This window comes from Oncorhynchus kisutch, linkage group LG6 (assembly GCF_002021735.2).
Source record: "Oncorhynchus kisutch isolate 150728-3 linkage group LG6, Okis_V2, whole genome shotgun sequence".
Taxonomy (NCBI): Eukaryota; Metazoa; Chordata; class Actinopteri; order Salmoniformes; family Salmonidae; genus Oncorhynchus; species Oncorhynchus kisutch.
Window position 1 is genome coordinate 79,273,509 of NC_034179.2, and position 21,298 is coordinate 79,294,806.

Genomic DNA, 21,298 nt, shown 5'->3' on the forward strand with positions numbered 1-21,298 from the left:
GCTTTGGGTTGTACGCCTTGAAATGTCAGCTGACTATCTCACATGACGAACAGTTTTGGTCACTCACTGAAAAATATTCAAAGACCATTTTTACACTACACAGGTGAAAAGTATCGTACATTATTGTTGGATTCTTTCAAGGATTTGGGTCCATGGTGGTATCTCCACAAGTCGTTATTGGTTTGCTAACTATGTAGCTTGCACAAACAAGGACTTTACAGTGCAGCACCCGACTCGGTAAATTGTTTTCTTCTCAAGTGGCTAAATAGACCAAATCAAGGAAATACTTACTATAATGATTATTTGGTAGCAGATCTACCTAGATATACCTACCTAGTGTCTTGACAATAGCTAATATTCATAGCATAACATCGTTTCTACAGATTTGTCACCAAGGTTGTTTTGATTCTGTTCTTTTTCAGATGAGCTGTGGACCCCTTCAGAGGTTTTTTTAACTAACCCATTTCATCAAGAAATATTACAGTGACACTCTGCAGCAAGCATGGGTCCAGAGGGAAAGACACTCTTGAACATCATAATCCTGGGTTTTGGATTTATGTTCATGTTCACTGCTTTCCAAACATGTGGCAATATAGAGGTATGGTTGAACTGACAAATGATATATACAAATTCAAGCCACACAAACAGGGAACCTACAGGGGAAGTTAATATTGATGGTGTCAATTATTTATGTCTCATGCTTTTTCAGCAAACTGTGATCAAGAGTTTCAACAGTACTGAATTCCATGGGAGTGGATACACAAGGTAATTCATTGTGATGCTGAAATACGGTGACCTATGTGGCTCCTATGCTATAGATTAGAACTGTTGGAAATGCGTAATCCTGTCTCTCTCTCTCTCAAAGAGGTCTCAAAAGGCAAGTAATTGAATCTGCCCAGTTTAGGCAACAAAAGTATACTTTCAGTTCTCTACAATATCCCAGTTTCCTGAGGTATTTCGTAAATAACATGCATATGACTGTGGTGTTGTAGGGCCTCGTCTGTGATTTTAATTGCTGCTGTTGGCCTTTATTGACATCTTAATGACACCACCCGTGGCAGGCAAACACCAGGCTTTAAAAAAATTCAAACACATCCTTATTGAATAAAATGCCTGCACTTGTAGCCATGTTGCTAACATTTTCTATGTCGTGTCTTTACATGGAGCATGGCCATCATCTATGGAGTTTTCTCTGCATCCAACCTGATTGCTCCCTCAGTAGTAGCTGTTATAGGACCCCAGTTGTCCATGTTCTTTAGTGGACTAGTATACAGGTGAGCACACTCCTTTTGACCTTTCTTTAAATCAACCCACTGTAGCCTATACCTGTTTACAGAACTGTTTATTTATCTATTCTCTCTGAGTGTGCATAACGTACTTGTTTTCATTAGCTTGTTTGTGACGTTAACACTGTCCAATGTTTTATTTCCATCAGTGGATACATTGCCATGTTCATCCACCCCTACACCTGGAGCTTCTACACAGCGTCTGTAGTTGTTGGAATAGCGGCTGCAAGTAAGAAGACTGGTATTCTTACTTGAGAATTAACGACTTGTATTTCCTATCACCACATAACCCTCTTTCTTTTCTCTTTCAATCTCTTTCCATCTGTGGCCTAGTATTGTGGACAGCTCAGGGGAACCTACTCACCATCAACTCTACAGATGCCACCATTGGCAGGAACAGTGGTATTTTCTGGGCCTTGCTACAGTTCAGGTACTTCTTCTTATCAGCATAACTGTATTGATTGCATCACTGTTTACCACAGCTTTTTTACTCTGGTACTGAATCCATGGTGTTGGACTGCCTAACATGTATCTATCCCATTTTGCAGCTTATTCTTTGGAAACATGTATATTTATTTTGCCTGGCATGGCCATGTTCACATATCAGGTATGTCATCAGTTTTGGTTAACTTTTTACTATAACAATGTAGATATCGCTTGAATGTATTCTACTTAGGTTCATGAGTCCTTTCCTTTTTATAGTATCTAGCATTCCCTAAGTTCCCTTGACACAACGAGGAAATCTCATTTTGGCCATAAGTTGCTGACGCGTGCTGTGTGTGTCTAGACAAGGATCGCCAGACGGTTTTCATCTCTCTCACGGTCATCAGCCTGGTGGGCAGCTTTCTGTTCTTTCTGATCCAGAAGCCAGAGCCTGAGGCCACACCCTCCGAGGCATCTGAGTCACTGCTGCAGACTGAGTCCACAGAGAGCGCCCCTATCATCATGTGAGTGCAGACAGGCTGGGATGGAAAATGTGGTCTAGGTCTAACGTTAGAGTGAACTAGCACAAGAACATTTTTCCTTATCTACCATTTATTGACCATAATCACGCATGTTGTCATGCATACATACAGATGTCAAATATTGATATACTTATAGATATGCCATACAAATGGTGTTTGTGCATTCTGTACCTGCTGTTGTATGTAAGGTACTTTGTATTCCTCCATAGGCCTGGGTTGAATCTGGATAATCCTGTATTCCTTTATGTCTGGAAAGGCTGTACTTAAGTTTATTTATGGATTTCTCTTCCTTGCAGAGCGACTCCAGGTCTCGGTTCCCAGGCTCTGGATGCTTTCAGTGAGTCAGAGTTCATTGGTTGCTTCTTACTTCAATCTGTCATGTCAGCAACAAAGGCCCAGAGCTCAACTGACTGATATGTGCCCTCTTCTTACAGAGAAAGCGTTGCAGTTGTCTGTCACTAAAGAGATGCTACTGCTGAGTATCTCCATAGCATACACAGGTGGGCAAATTCATTCCAAATAATTCAGAAAAAAATGGTTTGGGCTATTTCCAACATGAGGAAATTCTTTCAGTGGATGCTAGTATAGAAATATAAACGGATGCATATTCAATTGACATTGAGTATGTTTGAATGCGTAACCATAGGTTCTATGTGTGTAACTCTTGCTCCTTTCCCACCTTCAGGCCTAGAGTTGACATTTTACAGTGGGGTATACGGGACATGTATAGGAGCCATGACTCAATTTGGGAATGACGCTAAGAGTCTGATCGGGCTCTCTGGTATTTTCATTGGCCTGGGAGAGATCCTGGGTGAGTCAAAGTCATTTTTTATCTTCAGTGCTGTTTCGGATCACATGATACACGTGAGGTTTGGAAAGCAGATAAACTGGTTGACAGGAAGGGACTGATGATTCGAGGAAGTCAACTCTTCTGTTTCTGCTGTGCCACTGTTTGTCCAGGAGGGGGCGTGTTTGGGATGCTGAACAAGTGCAACCGGTTTGGGAGGAACCCGGTCGTGCTGCTGGGGCTGATCACTCACTTCGTGGCCTTTTACCTGATCTTCTTGAACATTGCCAGTGATGCCCCTATTGCCCCAGAAGAGGGCACACACCTGCAGGCATACTTCACCCCAAGGTACACAGCAGGGCTTACTCAGTTGGCCCATAAAACAATGACCATAGATTACTATTACAACAATTCTACGTACTTTGCATAAGAATACAGCAGGTCAGGACATGAGCATTATGTTAAGTGTAGCAGTAGTGCATAATTGCATTTGAACTCTATCAGGTTACTGCAGATTGTGTAAGGTTTCATGTCTGTATTAACCTGGGATGTTGTCTGTTCAGTGTTGAGGTGGCGTTGCCTTAATTGCTTAACCTGTTGTGTTGTTTGTTCAGTGTTGAGGTGGCTCTGCTGTGTAGCTTCCTGCTGGGCCTGGGGGACAGCTGCTTCAACACCCAACTGCTGAGCATTGTGGGATTCATGTTCCGGGAGGACAGTGCTCCTGCCTTTGCCGTTTTCAAGTTTGTCCAGGTACATTGATATCTGTTAGGCCTACACACACAAGATGGTTTGCTGTCTATGGTGATAATGTATTACTCTGAAAGATTTTGAAGAAATATCACATTGAGCTATTTGCTTGGTGTATCCCTTGATGATTCCCCATACTTGCTAACCACAGTTGCTGTGTTACAGTGGTGTAACTTGGTGCTCTTGTCCTCTGCAGTCCATCACTGCAGCCCTGGCCTTCTTCTACAGTAACTATCTCCTGCTGCACTGGCAGCTGCTCATCATGGTTGTGGTGGGCTTCCTGGGCACGCTATCCTTCTTCGTGGCTGAGTGGGTGGTGGTCTCCAGTCGACGGGACACTGACTATGACAACATATGACAACCAATGGGAGGAGGGGGTCACGGTGAGAGGAGCTATTCACAGCTGGACGGGTCATCCGGGGAAGAGTCGGTGTAACACCTTCCTATCAACCTAGCTATCCTTTGGAATCCTTCAACTGACCGTTTGACTGGCCCACCTCAGCCCCAATAAGCAGAGACTGTAGTAACGCTGTTTTAGCACAGTCATTCACAGCTCTATTGATTCCAATAAGCAGAGACTAGTAACACTGTTTTAGCAGTCATTCACAGCTCTTTTGATTTTTGCCTTTCAAGTGGAAGATACACTTAAATACTGTATATTTTACTTTACTTGGAGTGAGTCAGTTGTGCACAGAGGAGCCTTTACTTTCATGTCATTCACTGTGCTTCTGTCTTCATGTAGATGTTCAGCTGGTTGGTTTCAATGTGCAGTAGTCATTGATTAAGGTTTGACTAGACTGCTATTCCTACCAAGGTTTCCAGTTTTGACATTAATCTTATTATACTACTTTAAATTTGATAGAAGAAGAAAACGTAGTATAGTCGATTCTTGATAAGTGCACATTGGAAATATACAAACTCTGTTTACATGCAGTTTATCAGTTCAAATACACTTTTCACTTCCGCATGCTCAGATTTAGTATACACATTTAGAACACTCCCAAGCCATTGCAGTTATCAGGACTCCACTGCATCTAGATTTCTTGTAAGATGGCATTTGTCATAAAGGGAGAAATTACGCATATACACTAGTTTATTGCAATTTAAATTATTGTTGTTATTTTGATATCTGTACGAAATTGTCGAACAATGCTCTAAATGTTATTTCTTTGTCAATATTTGCATCACATTTTCAGAGTATCTGTAGTATTCAATAGGTTTTGTCAAAAGTGGGATCCAAAAGGCCATAGATAGTGTATTGAGGATGATGGCATGGCTGTTGGGTGAATTACAAAATGTAGACCAGAATTTTTATGTCTAAACTGCTCTAGGTTATATTGCTCTGTTAAAATGTCACATTGAGGAACTCTTGAGCTTATGAGTTTAAAAGGCTATGGTTTTATTTAGAACTCACATTGAAACAATGACATTTGCACTCTGCAAACATCAAGCATTTTTTGTTCTACATTTTCATCATGCAATTCCGATTGAGGTCACAAACAGTTTACAGTGTTTGTGCTCCTCCTTGCCAAAAATGTATAGTCTAGTTCATGAGTCATTTAATTCATTGTGTGGGATTGCTTAATGTAGAGTTCAGTTCTGTGGCACATGAAAAACTGAGTTTTAAGATTGTTCAGAGCCAGAGCTGTTGGATGTGAGGCAATCAATAGGATTTTGAGGGAATAACTATGTATTTTGGATTATGAACTAGATTTTATACTTGAATGTAGTTACTTAGAAAGGCACCAGGATATGCACGCTTGTTTTTTACATTTTTATTATTATTAAATTGTTATTTTGAGCCTTTTTTTCGTGTCTGTGTGCTCCTTTTTGTATACCTGGGGTGAGAACAGGTGATGCTTTGCATACTTTCTCAACAACACAACCCTTGTCCTACCTGATGAGGATTTGCCTTGTTGCTCAGCAACCAGGGACGCTGTGAGTCACAATTTGGGATGCAATTATTGTGTAATGGAAGGAGGCTACATCCAATCACAAAAGGGAACTATACTCACTGTCATTATTACGTCCAATGCGGTTCTATGGTAGGTGTGAGAGATTAGAACCAATTTCTAAAACAAGGTTAGAAATGGCATTGGAATAAGAAACAACCGATATTGAGTAGCAACGAAAAGGTGTTGAAAAGTAACTGTAGGGAATATTTCATTCTAATTTGCAGACACTTTTTATTTAGTACAGAAGAATCTGAGATTTTTTTTTTCTCTATAATTGTACATTTCTATTTTTTTTTGCGTTCGATCCTGTCCTTTTTTAAAATCTTATGTTATTTAATTGAATCATTCTGGCGTTTATTTTTTACAAAATAAGATGGCAATATTGGAAGAAGATATATCTTATCCCTCGTAAATACCTTTTAATAACATTAACTCAGAAGCAGTGAGAGACAAAATGTCAGCTGACATTAGTTTGTTCGATTTGGTGAACCTGTCGATCGGGACACCTGAAGTTGGAGCTGTCAACTTCAATGCGTTGCATACCCTCCTCCACGCTATCCTGGGACACCTGAAAATCCAAAATGTGACCACCGGCTGGAGAGAGCAGGATGCCCCGCCACAGGAGCCCCATGCCCCGTATCTGACCAAGTCCTCTAGCCCGTACCATCACATGGAAGACAAACTTCGGCAGATAGAGACAGATGGCCGCGCTGGAGAAGCTTCCTAGCGGTACAGATCTTCTGAGCCGCACTGCCTCAACCACAACACCGGTCAACGACTTGTGGCAGCTGATGCAGCTCCGCCCCAAGGCTCAGGCGAGTGAGGACGGCGTGTCCAAGGTGAGACAGGCTCTTCCTCAAAATGTAATTATTAATATCACACTGTCATCGCGGAGTTATAATTTTTATTATAAATTGAAATAATGTCATGCGAGGAACACTGAACACTGCTGCTGTGACAGTGCTGCCTCCCTCCCTCGATCAACAGTCAAAACCGTGTTGAAACTTTGATTTGTCTGTGATGCACAATTTTGCTTGTAATAAGATAGGCGCCAAATTATTTGGGGGAATCTGTCCCAAAATAATTTTGTGGTCAAAGAAAAATGGCCATAACAGTCAAGAAATAGGATAACATTACAGTTCCACTGGGTATTCTAGACTAGACATCCATCTTGTGACAGATGTTAGAGTCTGAGGTTTATTTCTTGACCCTTATTTTACCAGGTAAATTGACTGAGAACATATTCTCTTACAGCAAGGACATGGGGAAGAGTTAAAGTTGGGAGGAGAGGGGACAAATGAGCCAATTGGAAGCTAGGGATGATTAGGTGGCCATGATGGTATGAGGGCCAGATTGGGAATTTAGCCACAACACTGGGGTTAACACCCCTACTCATACGATAAGTGCCATGGGATCTTTAGTCAGGACACTGAAAGACAGCCCTGGGGCACTGAATCTCCTTAGACCAGAGGGAAGAGTACCGCCTTCTGTCTCCCATCCAGGTACCGACCAGGACCAACTACCTAGTTTCTGAGGCAAGCCAGCAGTGGAATGCAGGGGGATATGCTGCTGGCAAGTGATTCAGCCCCTCTTATCTGTATTAAGTCCTTGAGTGCTTGCTCATCAAAGCCCTGTCCCGCAGCTGGGGGCCTGTCTGTGTGGTGAATGGTGAGCATTTCAGAACTCTCAACACTGGATAAGGATATTGATGACAGAGCACAGCACAATAGGTGATGGGCACCACACTGTCTTCTCAAATGACCTCGCTGTGTCTATGTTCCAGTTTCCAAAGGAAAGGCCACTCCCCAAAGATAAGCACCACTCCTGTGTTCCCTGTGTATGCTGTGGAACCAAATTGAATAGCTGAGTAGTACAGATCACTAGAGGGGACGGCTCATTGTAATGGCTGGAATGGAATTAATGGAACGGAGTCAAACATGTGGTTTCCATATGTTTGATGTGTTTGAAACCATTCCACCTATTCAGCTCCAGCCATTACCATAAGCCTGTCCTCCCCAATTAAGGTGCCACCAACCTCCTGGGGTGTCCACAATTTAGAATCAGTGTTGGTCCAGTACTTCATACCACACTCTGAACTGTATCTCTGCTGTTATCTGAAATGTCTGAGTTTGAAATATGGACACTGATAGAGACATGAGTCTGTGTAAATAAAGCAAGTAGGAAGATGAAAGATTTCACAGGTCTTAGCTATCTTCACTGATGTTGCCCAGACCTGCCCAGTTAACACTCAGGTGATATGAGGGAGGGACATCCAGTGGGTACAGGCGAAGGTGCCTCTGAAAATCCTCTGAATCATTCATGTATCCTGTGGGCGTACAGCTGTGGGTCAATACCAGTATCCAATGGCCCTGTCTGGCTTTCTCTGGCCCTGTCTGGCTTTCTCTGGCCCTGTATACCATATCCCTGAAGACCCCACTAAGACCCAATGTCCATCAGTTTCTGCCTCAGAACTCATAGCAGCATATTGTATTTCCCGCATACAAGTCCTTAGCCAGGGTCTCTTTCTTCTTGACCCATGGCAGAGGTTATCAGGGGATTGTTGGGGTTGATAAAGGTGTGCTATGACCCCACAGGGTACATATCCTGGATCTGAGAGGGTTGCGAAAAGTCTGCCTGAGTGGCGCTCTGTGTTCACAGTGGCGTGGAAGGATTCCAGGCCACCGGCCATCTTAGTCAGAGCCAGTTAATGGCTGACTAAAGAGTAACTGGGAGGTAGAGAGGATGGCTTTCTTCCCAATCGCAAATAACTTCCTTATCGTTGGGACAGTAAAAGTTAGTGTACTTACATTATGTTAGTTACTCATTTTCTACCCCTTTTACTAGAGTTTTGTGTGTTGTCAGAAGGGACTTGTATTTAGGTTGTCATCTCCGTTACCATTTGCAACAGACTTGTGGGTGATGCTGACCCAGATGTTGTGGCAGAAACAGGAAGGAGGTTGGGCACTCTGTCCAAACAACATCCTCACAGACAAACAGACAGAGTACTAGGGACATTGTCTCTGAGGAAGATACGGTTGGGGATGTCCCCTGGTTAGGGAGCCCAGCTCCTTTGAGGGAAGAGGACGATGCATACATTTTGCCTACTGTTTGCTGATGTAGGCAAATATCATAATTTCCTGTGAACTCTATGTCCAATCAGCCTCACGATGAGCTTTAAAGTGTCATAGGAATCTCATAGGAAATTAACCATACCCTGGACCCACTCATCAAAATGTGACAAATACAGTTGATTGTCTCTCTGTTTGTCATTAGGGGTTGGGTTGGTTGCCAGGTTAGAATATTCCAGTGCATGTCCTGCTTACAAGATTTGATCATGTTTTGCCTAATCTCATGTCTCTGAGATGCTTGAGGCGATCAAGAAAAAGGTGGTCTCCTCCAGAAATTCCATACACGCAGGTCATATATCCCTTCCACGTTTACAGCTCACTGAACAACCTATTAGTTATTCAGCCATTTGTTTGACGGCCTGTGCAGCTCAGTGGGGTCGCTATGCGTCGTTTCATGTCTGGGTGCATTAGACAAACCCACCGGAACTCTGGTAAATACGTTCAAAGCCACCTGTTTCAACTTTGCTTAGTAAACACAACCTATTTCTAATTTGCAACACCCAGAGCACATGTGTGGGTTTACTCTGTCAACAAGGCCTCAGCTGTGTTAGAGAGTGGAGTGGTTCCATATGGGCAGGGGTTATGTACTCTGAAAAACATGGATTATCTGGAGACAGACAGGTCCTACCGCTGCTTTGTAACAGCTTGTGTATCTCATCTACTACATATGGATGGTGGTGTCCTAGTAACCTCCCTTGGGGTGAAATGTCAACTGGATGGAGCCACGGAGAGGGGTTTTGGGATCCCTCCTAAATGAAGGGGTTTAGGATCTTCCTACTGATCTTCAAAGGAAGTAGCCAGGGGAATAGTCACAGATATGGCTTTGGTCAGGGGGATTTCTACCTTACTGAGTCCCCTGACCGCTTCAAAGTTTCACAGACTCTTACTTTGGGAGATTAGAGAACTGGGCTGAGTCAGTTTCAAGTGTTTTGGGCATGAAGAGGCTGTGAAAAAGCTTTAGACCTAATGCTAAGAGATCACCATGTGTGCTGATTCACCCTGAATAAGACACAGTGATTCCGAAATGTTGGAGATTTATATATCGTGTGTGCGGCCCTCTATTTCTATAGCCTACGATTCAGTCATCATAACAGAAACTGACAAAAGGTAATGATTGTGTTAATTGATCTGACCAGTGATGTGGGGTTCTTTGAGCTTTGAGTTCTTCGAACACACTCTGTTGTGTTTCCAGTCTATATTGCTGATCCAGGATCTGCTGAAGGAGATCCAGGACCTGCAGGAGTCCAGAGACGACCTGAAGAAAGAGATCAAGAGCCTCCAGAACCAACTCAACCAGGTCAGACACACATCCATACTGGCAAACCCTCATAGTGAGGAGGGATTGCAGATAGACAACATTTGGCAACCTTGCTCATCTCCCTCATTAATCTACAGTAGGGGATCTACCCAGTGCTCATCACTAGTGAATCCTTCTCCATCTCACCACCCCACACAGTGGTGAAATATAGCGTCATGTAGAGCCCGATCCACCCTGGCCCTGGTCCCCTCCCTCCATCCCTCTCTGTAGGGGACATGGAGTCATACAGAGGGCAACAGCATCAAAGAGCCACAGCTTATCTCTGGCAACCTGGCCTGTCACTCACCCCAACAATAGAGTGAGGATAATAGGGATTATCCTACATGTCTGTTTCCATCTGGTAGCATGACGTTGCTCTGGGTATTTTTGGGTCCCAGCTGAATATGAGTGAGCTGGTTGACAGAATCAACGAAGTGGAACAGTACTGCCACCGACTGGACAACCTGGACTCTGCCACCGTGAGTTGGAACTCAGGAGACTACTTTCCAAGCTCAGAAATGATATACTACATTGTTAAGAGGAGACAAACAATAGTATAGTACTGTAGTAGCTAACTCTAGTAAAAAGAGGTTAATCATCTTCCTCTCTTTCTTGTCTTCTCTCTATCACAGAAAGACCTGCAGGACAGAGTTGGGCGTTACCCAGACCCAGACGAGCTCATCCAGTGTGTGACCTGGGACATCATGCAGACCACCTTGGTTAGCGAGCAACAGAATCTGCAAAAGGCATGTCTTATGTCTCGCTTGAAAGAGCGAGATTCCTTTATCAAGCAATCATATACAAGACATAGGAATAGACATTAGCTTTGTGTTGATGGTAGCTATTTCTCCAATAGGAAATCAGGCACTCAGTCCCTGTCCCCACATCAGTTGTCATGACCACCATGACTCCTTTCAGCGCCTCAGTCAATGCCATACGGGAGCTGCTGCCTTCACTCCTGGCACTGTCACTGCCAGCCAGCATGGGGGGGCACTGCCCCAGCAGTCCCTCTCTGAAGGAGCTGCTGCCTTCACTCCTTGCACTGTCACTGCCAGCCAGCATGGGGGGGGCACTGCCCCAGCAGTCCCTCTCTGAAGGAGCTGCTGCCTTCACTCCTTGCACTGTCACTGCCAGCCAGCATGGGGGGGGCACTGCCCCAGCAGTCCCTCTCTGATGGAGCTGCTGCCTTCACTCCTTGCACTGTCACTGCCAGCCAGCATGGGGGGGGCACTGCCCCAGCAGTCCCTCTCTGATGGAGCTGCTGCCTTCACTCCTTGCACTGTCACTGCCAGCCAGCATGGGGGGGGCACAGCCCCAGCAGTCCCTCTCTGATGGAGCTGCTGCCTTCACTCCTTGCACTGTCACTGCCAGCCAGCATGGGGGGGGCACTGCCCCAGCAGTCCGTCTCTGATGGAGCACTGATGGTGGGCAGCAAACCCCTGTCTCGTGTGGCCAGCGGGGCAGAGCATTACCCAGAGACAGTGGAGGCCCTGAGGGATGTGGGCAGGCTCAGGGAGAGACACAACACCCTGGAGACCAGAGTAGAGCTGCTGGAAGCAGGCAAGGCCGACCAGGCCCAGCTCCAGCACCTCCGGGAGCTCCTCACTGACTTGGGTAAGAAAACAATGTGGAGATTGGATAGTGTATGGCTTTTCTATGTTTTCTTTTACTGAATGATGTCTTGTGTGGGATGACCATTTTTGTCCTGAATGTGTAGGTGACAGGGATGTGCCTGACAAACTGTTGGATCAACTGAATCATCTGAGAGTTCTGGTCGACAGCCTGATGGGTGACAGAGCCAAGGTGAGCTAGGAAGATCTATGCAAGCATATGCAAGATCTACACACACATTATTGATGACCCCATGTCCCTGTCATAGCTGGGAGAACTGGAGCAGCTGATTCTGAACATAGGAACAGTTCAGGGCTCAGAGGGAGGCTCAGAAACAGCCAAAGGGTCAGACAGTGAGGACTCCCCTGACTCTCCTAAGCAAGGACAGCTCAGACTGCAGATATTATACCTCAGGTAAACTATGACACATGAGCACACAGGAAGGCTAAATAGAAATGATAGATAGTTTATTATGGAAACTACATTTGATATCATTTGGTAGTCTAAGTAATTTGTAACACAGGAGGTTGGCGGTACCTTCATTGGGAAGAACGGGCTCGTGGTAACTACTGGAGCGGAATCAGTGGAATGGTAGGAAATACATCAAACACATGGTTTCCAGGTGTATGATGCCATTCCATTTGCTCTGTTCCGGACATTATTACGAGCCGTTCTTCCCTCAGCAGTTTTATGGCCTGTTGAGATGTGGTAGTTTTCCATTGGAAGAGAGGTGGTGTCCTGCTCCTCATGGCCTGGTGCACCTGTTCCACCACTCTGTGTTCAGGAACGCAGTGCAGAAAGTGGAGGAAGAGGTGCTACTGCTGAAGACTGAGAACACCTCAGCCAAGGCTGAACAGAAGACCAAGAAAGACAGACAGCTACAGGATCAGGTTAGACAGACAGACAGACAGACATTTATTTATTTGAATACACTGTCAGGTCTAACACCAGAGTGTAAAACCTTCAACTGTAGAATATAGCTGAGACAGCATCATCCATAATGTAGCAGCAAGTGGCCCCAACATGGCCCTCACACTGCCCTCTCACCGCAGATGGACAACCTGCGAGGCATGCTGGAGGACATGATGGCGTCCTCCTCCTCGCTGCTCTCCCAGAGCCTCCAGCAGGAGCCCCAGGGGTCAGAGCAGGGCCAGGGCAGCGGGCAGGCAGGCGGGCAACAAGGCTCCACGTGCCCCTCCTGCTCTGTAGACGTGAGCAGGAAGGTCAGCCAGCTGTTCCAGCGCTATGAGAATCTGCAGGGCCTGGTTAGCAGATTCATGAATCAGCAGGGAGGAGGCAGACCTGGAGCAGAGGTACTATAGGCAGGGCCAGGATAGAGGATGAAACAGAATACCAAAGGGTTTAAATTAAATAATGGGTCTGTTATGTTGAACCCTGAGGGAGGGATACGTTTAAATATGATATGTAAGGGAAGCTCTATCAGGGCAGCAGTGTGTTAAGGGAAAGGAGTGTGTCAGTGCCAGGCACTCCATGGCAGTGGGGCCATGGCTGTGTATTACAGACATAGAACCCTGTCTCTCTGTGTTGTTTCTGCCAGAGCTCTGAGCTGATGAATGACGTTCAGGGAGCCATCATGCAACTGCAGGCTGAGTGTGAGAAGCTCCACGGCACAGCCAACCACCCGATTGAGGAGCACAGCCAGAAACAGGTCCACATCGACGTGAGTCTGGGAGGGAGGGCCGCAGCAGGGGGAGGCCCATAGGGGAATAGGAGACGCTCCATGCTGTACTTCTGTTCCAAACCACAGAATAATGTATTTCTGTCACAGCATCTGTACAAGTCCATGGAAGAACTGGACGAGAAGAAAGCTGACAAAGAGCTTGTGGAGATGGAGATTGAAATCGTGAGTCTCTCACCACAACATGGCATAGTTGAGCTTTCCCTCAGTGTGTTATACTCAACTCAGGTGAACTGTCATAAGTTCTCACATGTTGATGTTAGTCTAGACGAGCTTCCACAAGTCCACTCAAGACCATAAGGGTTCCTACAAATCTCTACATGCTCAAGTTCACCTGTACCAGCCCATGCTAAACCCTACCAAGGCCATACAAGTCACCACAAGCCCATACGTGTCCATACACAAGTTCATACACATATGTATTTATCCCTACAAGCTCACACAGGTTTCAACTAATCCTTACAAGTCCATACAGGTTTCACCTAACCCTTACAAGTTAATACAGGTTTCACCTAACCCTTACAAGTTAATACAGGTTTCACCTAACCCCTACAAGTTAATACAGGTTTCACCTAACCCCTACAAGTTAATACAGGTTTCACCTAACCCTTACAAGTTAATACAGGTTTCACCTAACCCCTACAAGTTAATACAGGTTTCACCTAACCCTTACAAGTTAATACAGGTTTCATCTAACCCCTACAAGTTAATACAGGTTTCACCTAACCCCTACAAGTTAATACAGGTTTCACCTAACCCTTACAAATTAATACAGGTTTCACCTAACCCCTACAAGTTAATACAGGTTTCACCTAACCCTTACAAGTCCATACAGGTTTCACCTAACCCCTACAAGTCCATACAGGTTTCAACAAACCCTTACAAGTCCATACAGGTTTCACCTAATCCTTACAAGTCCATACAGGTTTCACCTAACCCTTACAAGTCCATACAGGTTTCACCTAACCCTTACAAGTCCATACAGGTTTCACCTAACCCTTACAAGTTAATACAGGTTTCACCTAACCCCTACAAGTTAATACAGGTTTCGCCTAACCCTTACAAGTTAATACAGGTTTCACCTAACCCCTACAAGTTAATACAGGTTTCACCTAACCCTTACAAGTTAATACAGGTTTCACCTAACCCTTACAAGTCCATACAGGTTTCACCTAACCCTTACAAGTCCATACAGGTTTCACCTAACCCTTACAAGTCCATACAGGTTTCACCTAACCCTTACAAGTTAATACAGGTTTCACCTAACCCTTACAAGTCCATACAGGTTTCACCTAACCCTTACAAGTCCATACAGGTTTCACCTAATCCTTACAAGCCCACACTAGTACTGCCATTGCCCTGATGGCATCTCCTCTCTTCCTGTAGAAAGCAGACAAGCGTGCCCTGGAGACCAAGGTGAGCCGCATGCAGTTTGACTCCATGACAGAGGAGCTCAACACCATGTTCCAGGAGCTGCTCAGCAAGATCACCGGCCAGGAGCAGGACTGGCACAAAATCATTGACAAAATCTCCACCGAGATGGAGTGCAAGGTGGGACTGAGCAGGAAGTTACCCTGCTAAATGGATGTTTATATAATAGGCCTACATGTCCATTGATATGCGCCACACATGTTATTACTATGCTATCACCAAAACATATATCTCACAAGTCTGTATGTCACACGTTTTTAAGTGTTTTACGAACGTGTTTATAGTGACAGATAGCATTGTTTGTAAAAATCTCATGTCTCATGTCTGTCTGGTGTGTCTGGTGGTAGTTTATATCTTTGGCATCCCTGTAGTACATCTGTTGTCTATCTGTGTAGCTGGACCGGATTGAGCTGGGTCCTGTGAAGAAGCAGCTGGAGGACCGCTGGAAGAGCATCCGTAAGCAGCTGCAGGCCCAGCCTGCCCCGAAGGAGGACGACGCTGCAGGCATCAGGAAGTAAGTCACATGTCACTGGTCACAGCCAGGCCCAGGAGGGATGATGGCTGGATAAGTCCAGGTTCCTCTATGGAGTTCTACATGATCATGCGTTCATTGTCTTCCTGTGTTTAGCATTCATTTTAACTGTCTATATGTCTATGTTCTGTTTGTATACTGTTGTTTACTCACTGTGTATGTACAGTATATACTGTATTCTGTTCCTAATATACCTACTACTGTACACACTATTTTCCTTCCAAATGATATACTGTCTATACACACATATTTATATTCTGGATTCTGACACATGCTCACTGATATATCTACTCTGGATTGTCATTTCTTGTTTGTTTGTGTATTTGTATTGTATTTGCTAGATGTTCTACTGCGCTGTTGGAGCTAGAAACAAAGCATTTTGCTGCACCTGCTATAACACCTGCAAATCTGTGTATGCAACCAATAAACTTTGGTTTTGATTTGTCTTCGCTACATCCTTTTCATAGACAACTAGTGGCAAGGTTCCACTGCATCTCCTGCGACCGCCCAGTCGATATGCTTACCCCAGGACCGTAAGTAAATTATAATAATGTCCTATTTTTATACAGTACACACAGACATTGAGGAAATTGAAATAATTAGGATTGTGGTGCTGCTTATTCACCTACCTCTCTTTCTTCTTTCTCTCTCCACTGAACAACAGACACTTAGTCACCGTGCCCTCCACTCCTGGCCTACCCTCCCACAAGTCCAACCGACCGTACACCATCTATGAGCTTGAGCAGGTTCGCCAGCACTGCAGAAGGTGAGAGCAGACAGTCAAACATCACAACTGAAACTCTTACTTGGCCCCATTTTAACCAGCAGGGGGTGCAGGTGTCCCAATATCCAATATACAGTGTAGTCAACTTTATCTTACTCCCAAAGACCTAACACACACACTAGATCAGTCAGACGTGTTGCATAGTTACAAGTGTCTGACATAGCCAGCTCTCCCTCCATCTCAGCCTGAGGCCAGGGACCAACCACGGCCACTTTGAGATGGCCAGCTCTCCCTCCATCTCAGCCTGAGGCCAGGGACCAACCACGGCCACTTTGAGATGGCCAGCTCTCTCTCCATCTCAGCCTCAGGCCAGGGACCAACCACGGCCACTTTGAGATGGCCAGCTCTCCCTCCATCTCAGCCTGAGGCCAGGGACCAACCACGGCCACTTTGAGATGGCCAGCTCTCCCTCCATCTCAGCCTGAGGCCAGGGACCAACCACGGCCACTTTGAGATGGCCAGCTCTCCCTCCATCTCAGCCTGAGGCCAGGGACCAACCACGGCCACTTTGAGATGGCCAGCTCTCCCTCCATCTCAGCCTGAGGCCAGGGACCAACCACGGCCACTTTGAGATGGCCAGCTCTCCCTCCATCTCAGCCTGAGGCCAGGGACCAACCACGGCCACTTTGAGATGGCCAGCTCTCCCTCCATCTCAGCCTGAGGCCAGGGACCAACCACGGACACTTTGAGATGGCCATCTTAGCCTGAGGCCAGGGACCAACCACGGACACTTTGAGATGGCCAGCTCCGAAAGGGCCATGATGCAGGTGCAGCGATCCACACCATGATGTGTAGGCAGATAGGTGGCTCTGCACTCTCTCTATCTGGCCCAGAGCGCACCTACAGCCAGGGGGCTCTGAGGGAGATCGGGAGCTCCCGCTATCCACACATCCAAGGCCCGCTGCAGAGGACCAGCCAGAGTCTGCCCAAGCAGTGAGTCAGTCAGTCAGGCCAGGGTCAGGCAGGGAAGCCGGGAGCACATGTATTGAAACAGGGGAAGGACCAAAAAGTTGTCAATATTGCTTTGTTATGGTTTAGAGAAGTGTCGGGGAGCCAGGGTGACCAAATTTAACTACAAACTATAAATATTGTACTGTCAGGTCTGTTTAAAACCTCTAGAAGTGTTCATCTTCCGACCTTCAACCTCCACTCCTGTGTCCATCCTAGCGAGCGCATCCCTGAGATGGCGGACTACAGTTACCTGGCCATGTCCCTGAGCTGTGGAGGCAGCCACACCGTGACCTACCCCAACCGCCGCTACACCCGCCTGCAGCACTTCAGCCACTTCCTCCAGGCTGAGGAGGAGACACCGCCCATCTCCAGCTCCCCACTGCGCATTCAGGTGAGTGAGACCAACCTCACCTACTGTGGGTTACTGTACTGACAGACAACTAGACCACTGCCAGCCCATAGGAATACACCCGGTCAATCACATTTGTTGAGCCATTTATACAAGTTATCATGTTGAGTACAGAGTATATTTGAGGTGTATTTGACAGTTGTTAGGTATGCAAATATTTGACCTTGTCCTTGTGCCTATTGGTCAGCCGGAGGAGGTGGACATCCTGGGATTGGACGGACATATCTACAAGGGCCGCCTGAAAACCAGATCGATCAAGACTGTGGATGCCAGACTACCCACCATCTTTCCTAAAGACGGTACAGGGTTCTGGACTGGGATTATATTCAGCTCTACTCTACAGTACTGTGTATTTTTAGAGTAGAATTACATGTATTGAAAAGAAAATGGAATCTGGACAATTGTGAACAAAAGCTAGACTACTTTGATTTGATTTGATTTGACTACTTAATTCATGTTACTCAATTCAAGCAACTGCAGTGCAGTAAAACTATTCCCACTGGTCCATTTTGTATTTTTATGCCATCGCTCCAAAAAGTCACCTAATGTTAAGTGTGACATGTCTGCATGCTGTGGGCAGCTGTCATGGTCCGGGCCTGGGAGAGAGGTGATGTCCAGACTCCAGTTCTGACAGCCCATATGGACTCCTCATTGACAGTGAAGCACACTTCCGAGGATTCACTGTCACCCCTGGGTCCAGTTACACAACGTGTCTTAAGATGATGTTCACACCGTGCCGTCTGTCCAGGCCCCAACTGCCCTTAGCCTGTTTCCTCTCTCTCGCTCCCTGGACCATGTGTCCAGAGTTGGACTCGCAGTGCAGGGATGCAGAGATAAAGAGTAAAGTGGGGAGGAAGAGTGAGGGGGGACATCATGGGGAAGTGGGAGGTGAAGGGTCAGGAGAGAATGGGGAGGAGACTGAAAAGTTGGGGTGGGTTGAGAAAGAAAGTGGGCTGTTTGGTTGGGAATGAGAATTTGAGGAGGGATACAGTACAGTGTTAAAGTGGTGTATGATGAAGGATTAGGAACGAGAGTCTGGAGAAGGACGAGGGTGAGGAGATTTAGGGAAGGAGAGAGGAGCTTAGTTTATGGGAGGGAGTATTTTAGGAGGGTTTAAGGAAGTGAGTTAGCAATAAGAATGGGCTGCACTGGGGTTGGGGGAGGGGCACTGGTTGGTATAGTGTTCCACACTGGAAATAACCCAATGTTACTATGTTATAGAAGATTAGGCCTGGTGTCTGTAACAGACTGTAAATATAACCTGGGGTAACACTGCTTGCATTCCATCATTTCTATCTTAATATATTTTTCATCTGTTCATACAAATCAAGCCCTGAAGGAAGAAAGAGGGAGATGTGCTGTCCTGTTTTATGCCTGGGATTTGGTCTTGTGATTCCCAGTAATTTATGAGGCCATTGAATGAGTCAAAATAGTATTGAAAGAGTATTTTTCTCAAGACTTGGAAGAAGGTGTGTAGGTACAATATGGGAATGACAGGACCCCACCACACCCATAGCCATGTCAAGGTCGCGATGTGACATTGCTGTTTTAATGACAGCAGGCATGTGCAATAGCAAAGACAAGATCATGTGCTCCCAGTTCCAGAAGCCTGGCTGCACAGAGCCGGGCTGTGTGACCCCTGTGCGACCCCAGAGTGCCAAGACCCAGCGCAGCCGCTCAGGTAGGTAAACACCAGTGTCATTACCCATTTGCAGCATATAAACCAATTTCACTAACTGGAATAGTGATTACTATGGAATGGTACTGAAATAACACTCACATGGAAATAGCATTCTTCTTTGCGATTGCTGCTGTGCAGCTGTTAAGGTTGGTTGTAGCAGACACCTGAACCCTAAACCCTGACCTTTCCCCCTTCCTCCCTTTATCTCCCCCAGCCTCAGGCAGCTCTGTGCGGGACCGGCCCATGTCTTCTTTAGGCTGCCTGTCCCAGGCTACCCTTCCCCAGAGCTCGTCCCATGCTGACACCACCAGCGAGCTGCTGCAGCAAGATCTGGAGCTTCACGTGGACCTGAGCCAGTCGGAGGAAGAGCCCGTCATCATCCTGTAGGGGGTGATGGAGAGCCCCACACACCTTATTTTAATAAACCATTTACAGCAGCACCAGGAGGGTATCCTGGTCTCCATTTTGTAACGGAGCATACAGACGTTGTGAAAATCAATTCTGATATTAGTCAGTTAGGTTATTTATGGATTGTAATGGAAGAACACAATTCTTGGACCTATGAACACTGTTTCCATGCAACAAAATAGCTGAGTCACATTTTCAAAGTGTAGCTTTACAGGTCAGATACCTTACGGGTGGCTACATTACGATTTTGGTTTATGATGCCTGATTTTCAATGACCTTCATAGAGAAGCTTTCGGGCAGGTGACCTCAAATACCAGACTGTTTGGATGCAGAACAATACCCCTATGGAGCAAATCATTTGACATATAGGGTCTTATAGAGCGGTATCATTAAGGGCTTGAAATGTCTTCCCTCTCACAGACCCAATTCTCTAGACAGTTTCCTAGAAGAAGGGGCTTTGCTTACACACATTTTGTGTCAATGAGAAATATGATGTATATCTATCTCTATCCATGCCTTACACACTCAGTGGCCAGTTTATTAGGTACACCCATCTAGTACCGGGTTGGACCTCCCTTTGCCTCTAAAACACCCTGAATTCTTCAGGGCATGGAAACATTGCTCAATTGGTATCAACTTTGCCAGGAACACGTTCCCCACACCATTATACCACTGCCACCAGCCTGTACCGTTGACAGCAGGCAGGATGGGGCCATAGACTCATGTGGTTACGCCAAATCTTGACTCTGTCATCAGCATGATGCAACAGGAACCGGGATTTGTCGAACCAGGCAACGTTTTTCCACTCATCAATAGTCCAGTGTTGGTGATCGCGTGACAACTGGAGCTGCTTGTTTTAAGCTGATAGGAGTAGAACCTGGTGTGGTCGGCTGATGCAATAGCCCATCCGTGACAAGGATCAATGAGTTGTGCATTCGGTCGCTTAGGTCACTCGTTTTTCCCATTCTAATGTTCATTCGAACATTAACTGAATTGCTGGATTCCTGTCTGCCTGTTTTATATAGCAAGCCACGGCCTCCTGACTCGTGAACGAGGTGGTGTACCTAATAAACTGAGTATAAGTGATCCCTTTCATAGCATTTGGACTTATTCAGGAGTAATGATGCTACTGAAAGGTATTTCAGGAGAGTATTTAAGACAGGCAGTTAATCTGAATGTAAGATTTCCATTGGTAGATGTATCTTTGTTTTCAAAGATAAATGGGCCTTCATGGAATATGTGATGTATGTGTCATATGATGTCCATATAACTGTTATGTGAACATATGTTGACTCATTGACTGTCTGCAATGAATTTGACTTGTTGTACGTAAATATATCTGTACTGTTCTACACAACCCCACCATCACATGCATATAATTTGACTGTGAAGGCACATTTTATGAGCCACGCTGTTATGACACACATCAGTTTCAGACATTTAACACGTTAACTGGGCTGGATACACAGTTTTACCCACATCCTTCCTCAATTAACTGCCACGCTGTGTGTTTATTGTCTCTCGTATATAGGCCTACTTGTTCCTTTGTACTACAGAGACACTACTTATAGGGATATATAGATTCCTATAGTATTATGCAGTGTCAAAGCATTACTGAAGGGGTTCC

The 21,298-nt window shown here is 45.6% G+C and overlaps 3 protein-coding genes across 4 annotated transcripts; all 3 read left to right on the top strand.

The window, feature by feature from the left end:
* Positions 1–3: 3 nt before the first annotated feature.
* On the top strand, positions 4–5,592 carry LOC116374478 (UNC93-like protein MFSD11). The gene is made up of 14 exons (XM_031827791.1): positions 4–237; positions 423–598; positions 710–765; positions 1,167–1,274; positions 1,436–1,515; positions 1,620–1,716; positions 1,835–1,893; positions 2,074–2,233; positions 2,548–2,588; positions 2,686–2,751; positions 2,937–3,062; positions 3,212–3,386; positions 3,653–3,788; positions 3,982–5,592. The coding sequence occupies exons 2-14, from the start codon at positions 503–505 to the stop codon at positions 4,141–4,143; spliced, it is 1,362 nt and encodes a 453-aa protein (XP_031683651.1). The 5' UTR covers positions 4–237; positions 423–502; the 3' UTR covers positions 4,144–5,592.
* Positions 5,593–5,817: 225 nt separating this feature from the next.
* LOC109897389 (uncharacterized protein C16orf96-like) lies at positions 5,818–11,022 on the top strand. Of its 2 annotated transcripts, XM_031827795.1 has the most exons (4): positions 5,818–6,579; positions 10,061–10,165; positions 10,564–10,644; positions 10,798–11,022. In XM_031827795.1, exons 1-4 carry the CDS (start codon positions 6,442–6,444, stop codon positions 10,987–10,989), a joined length of 516 nt encoding a protein of 171 aa, XP_031683655.1. In that variant the 5' UTR covers positions 5,818–6,441; the 3' UTR covers positions 10,990–11,022. The 2 variants fall into 2 exon arrangements, with proteins under 2 accessions (XP_031683655.1, XP_031683656.1); XM_031827796.1 differs by lacking the exon at positions 10,564–10,644.
* Positions 11,023–11,036: 14 nt separating this feature from the next.
* Positions 11,037–21,028, top strand: LOC109897390 (glutamine-rich protein 2). The gene is made up of 14 exons (XM_031825982.1): positions 11,037–11,779; positions 11,883–11,968; positions 12,045–12,190; positions 12,561–12,666; positions 12,829–13,089; positions 13,335–13,457; positions 13,566–13,640; positions 14,862–15,026; positions 15,302–15,420; positions 15,906–15,971; positions 16,103–16,204; positions 17,390–17,564; positions 17,770–19,263; positions 19,478–21,028. The coding sequence occupies exons 1-13, from the start codon at positions 11,497–11,499 to the stop codon at positions 17,944–17,946; spliced, it is 1,884 nt and encodes a 627-aa protein (XP_031681842.1). The 5' UTR covers positions 11,037–11,496; the 3' UTR covers positions 17,947–19,263; positions 19,478–21,028.
* The last annotated feature ends 270 nt before the right edge of the window (positions 21,029–21,298 follow it).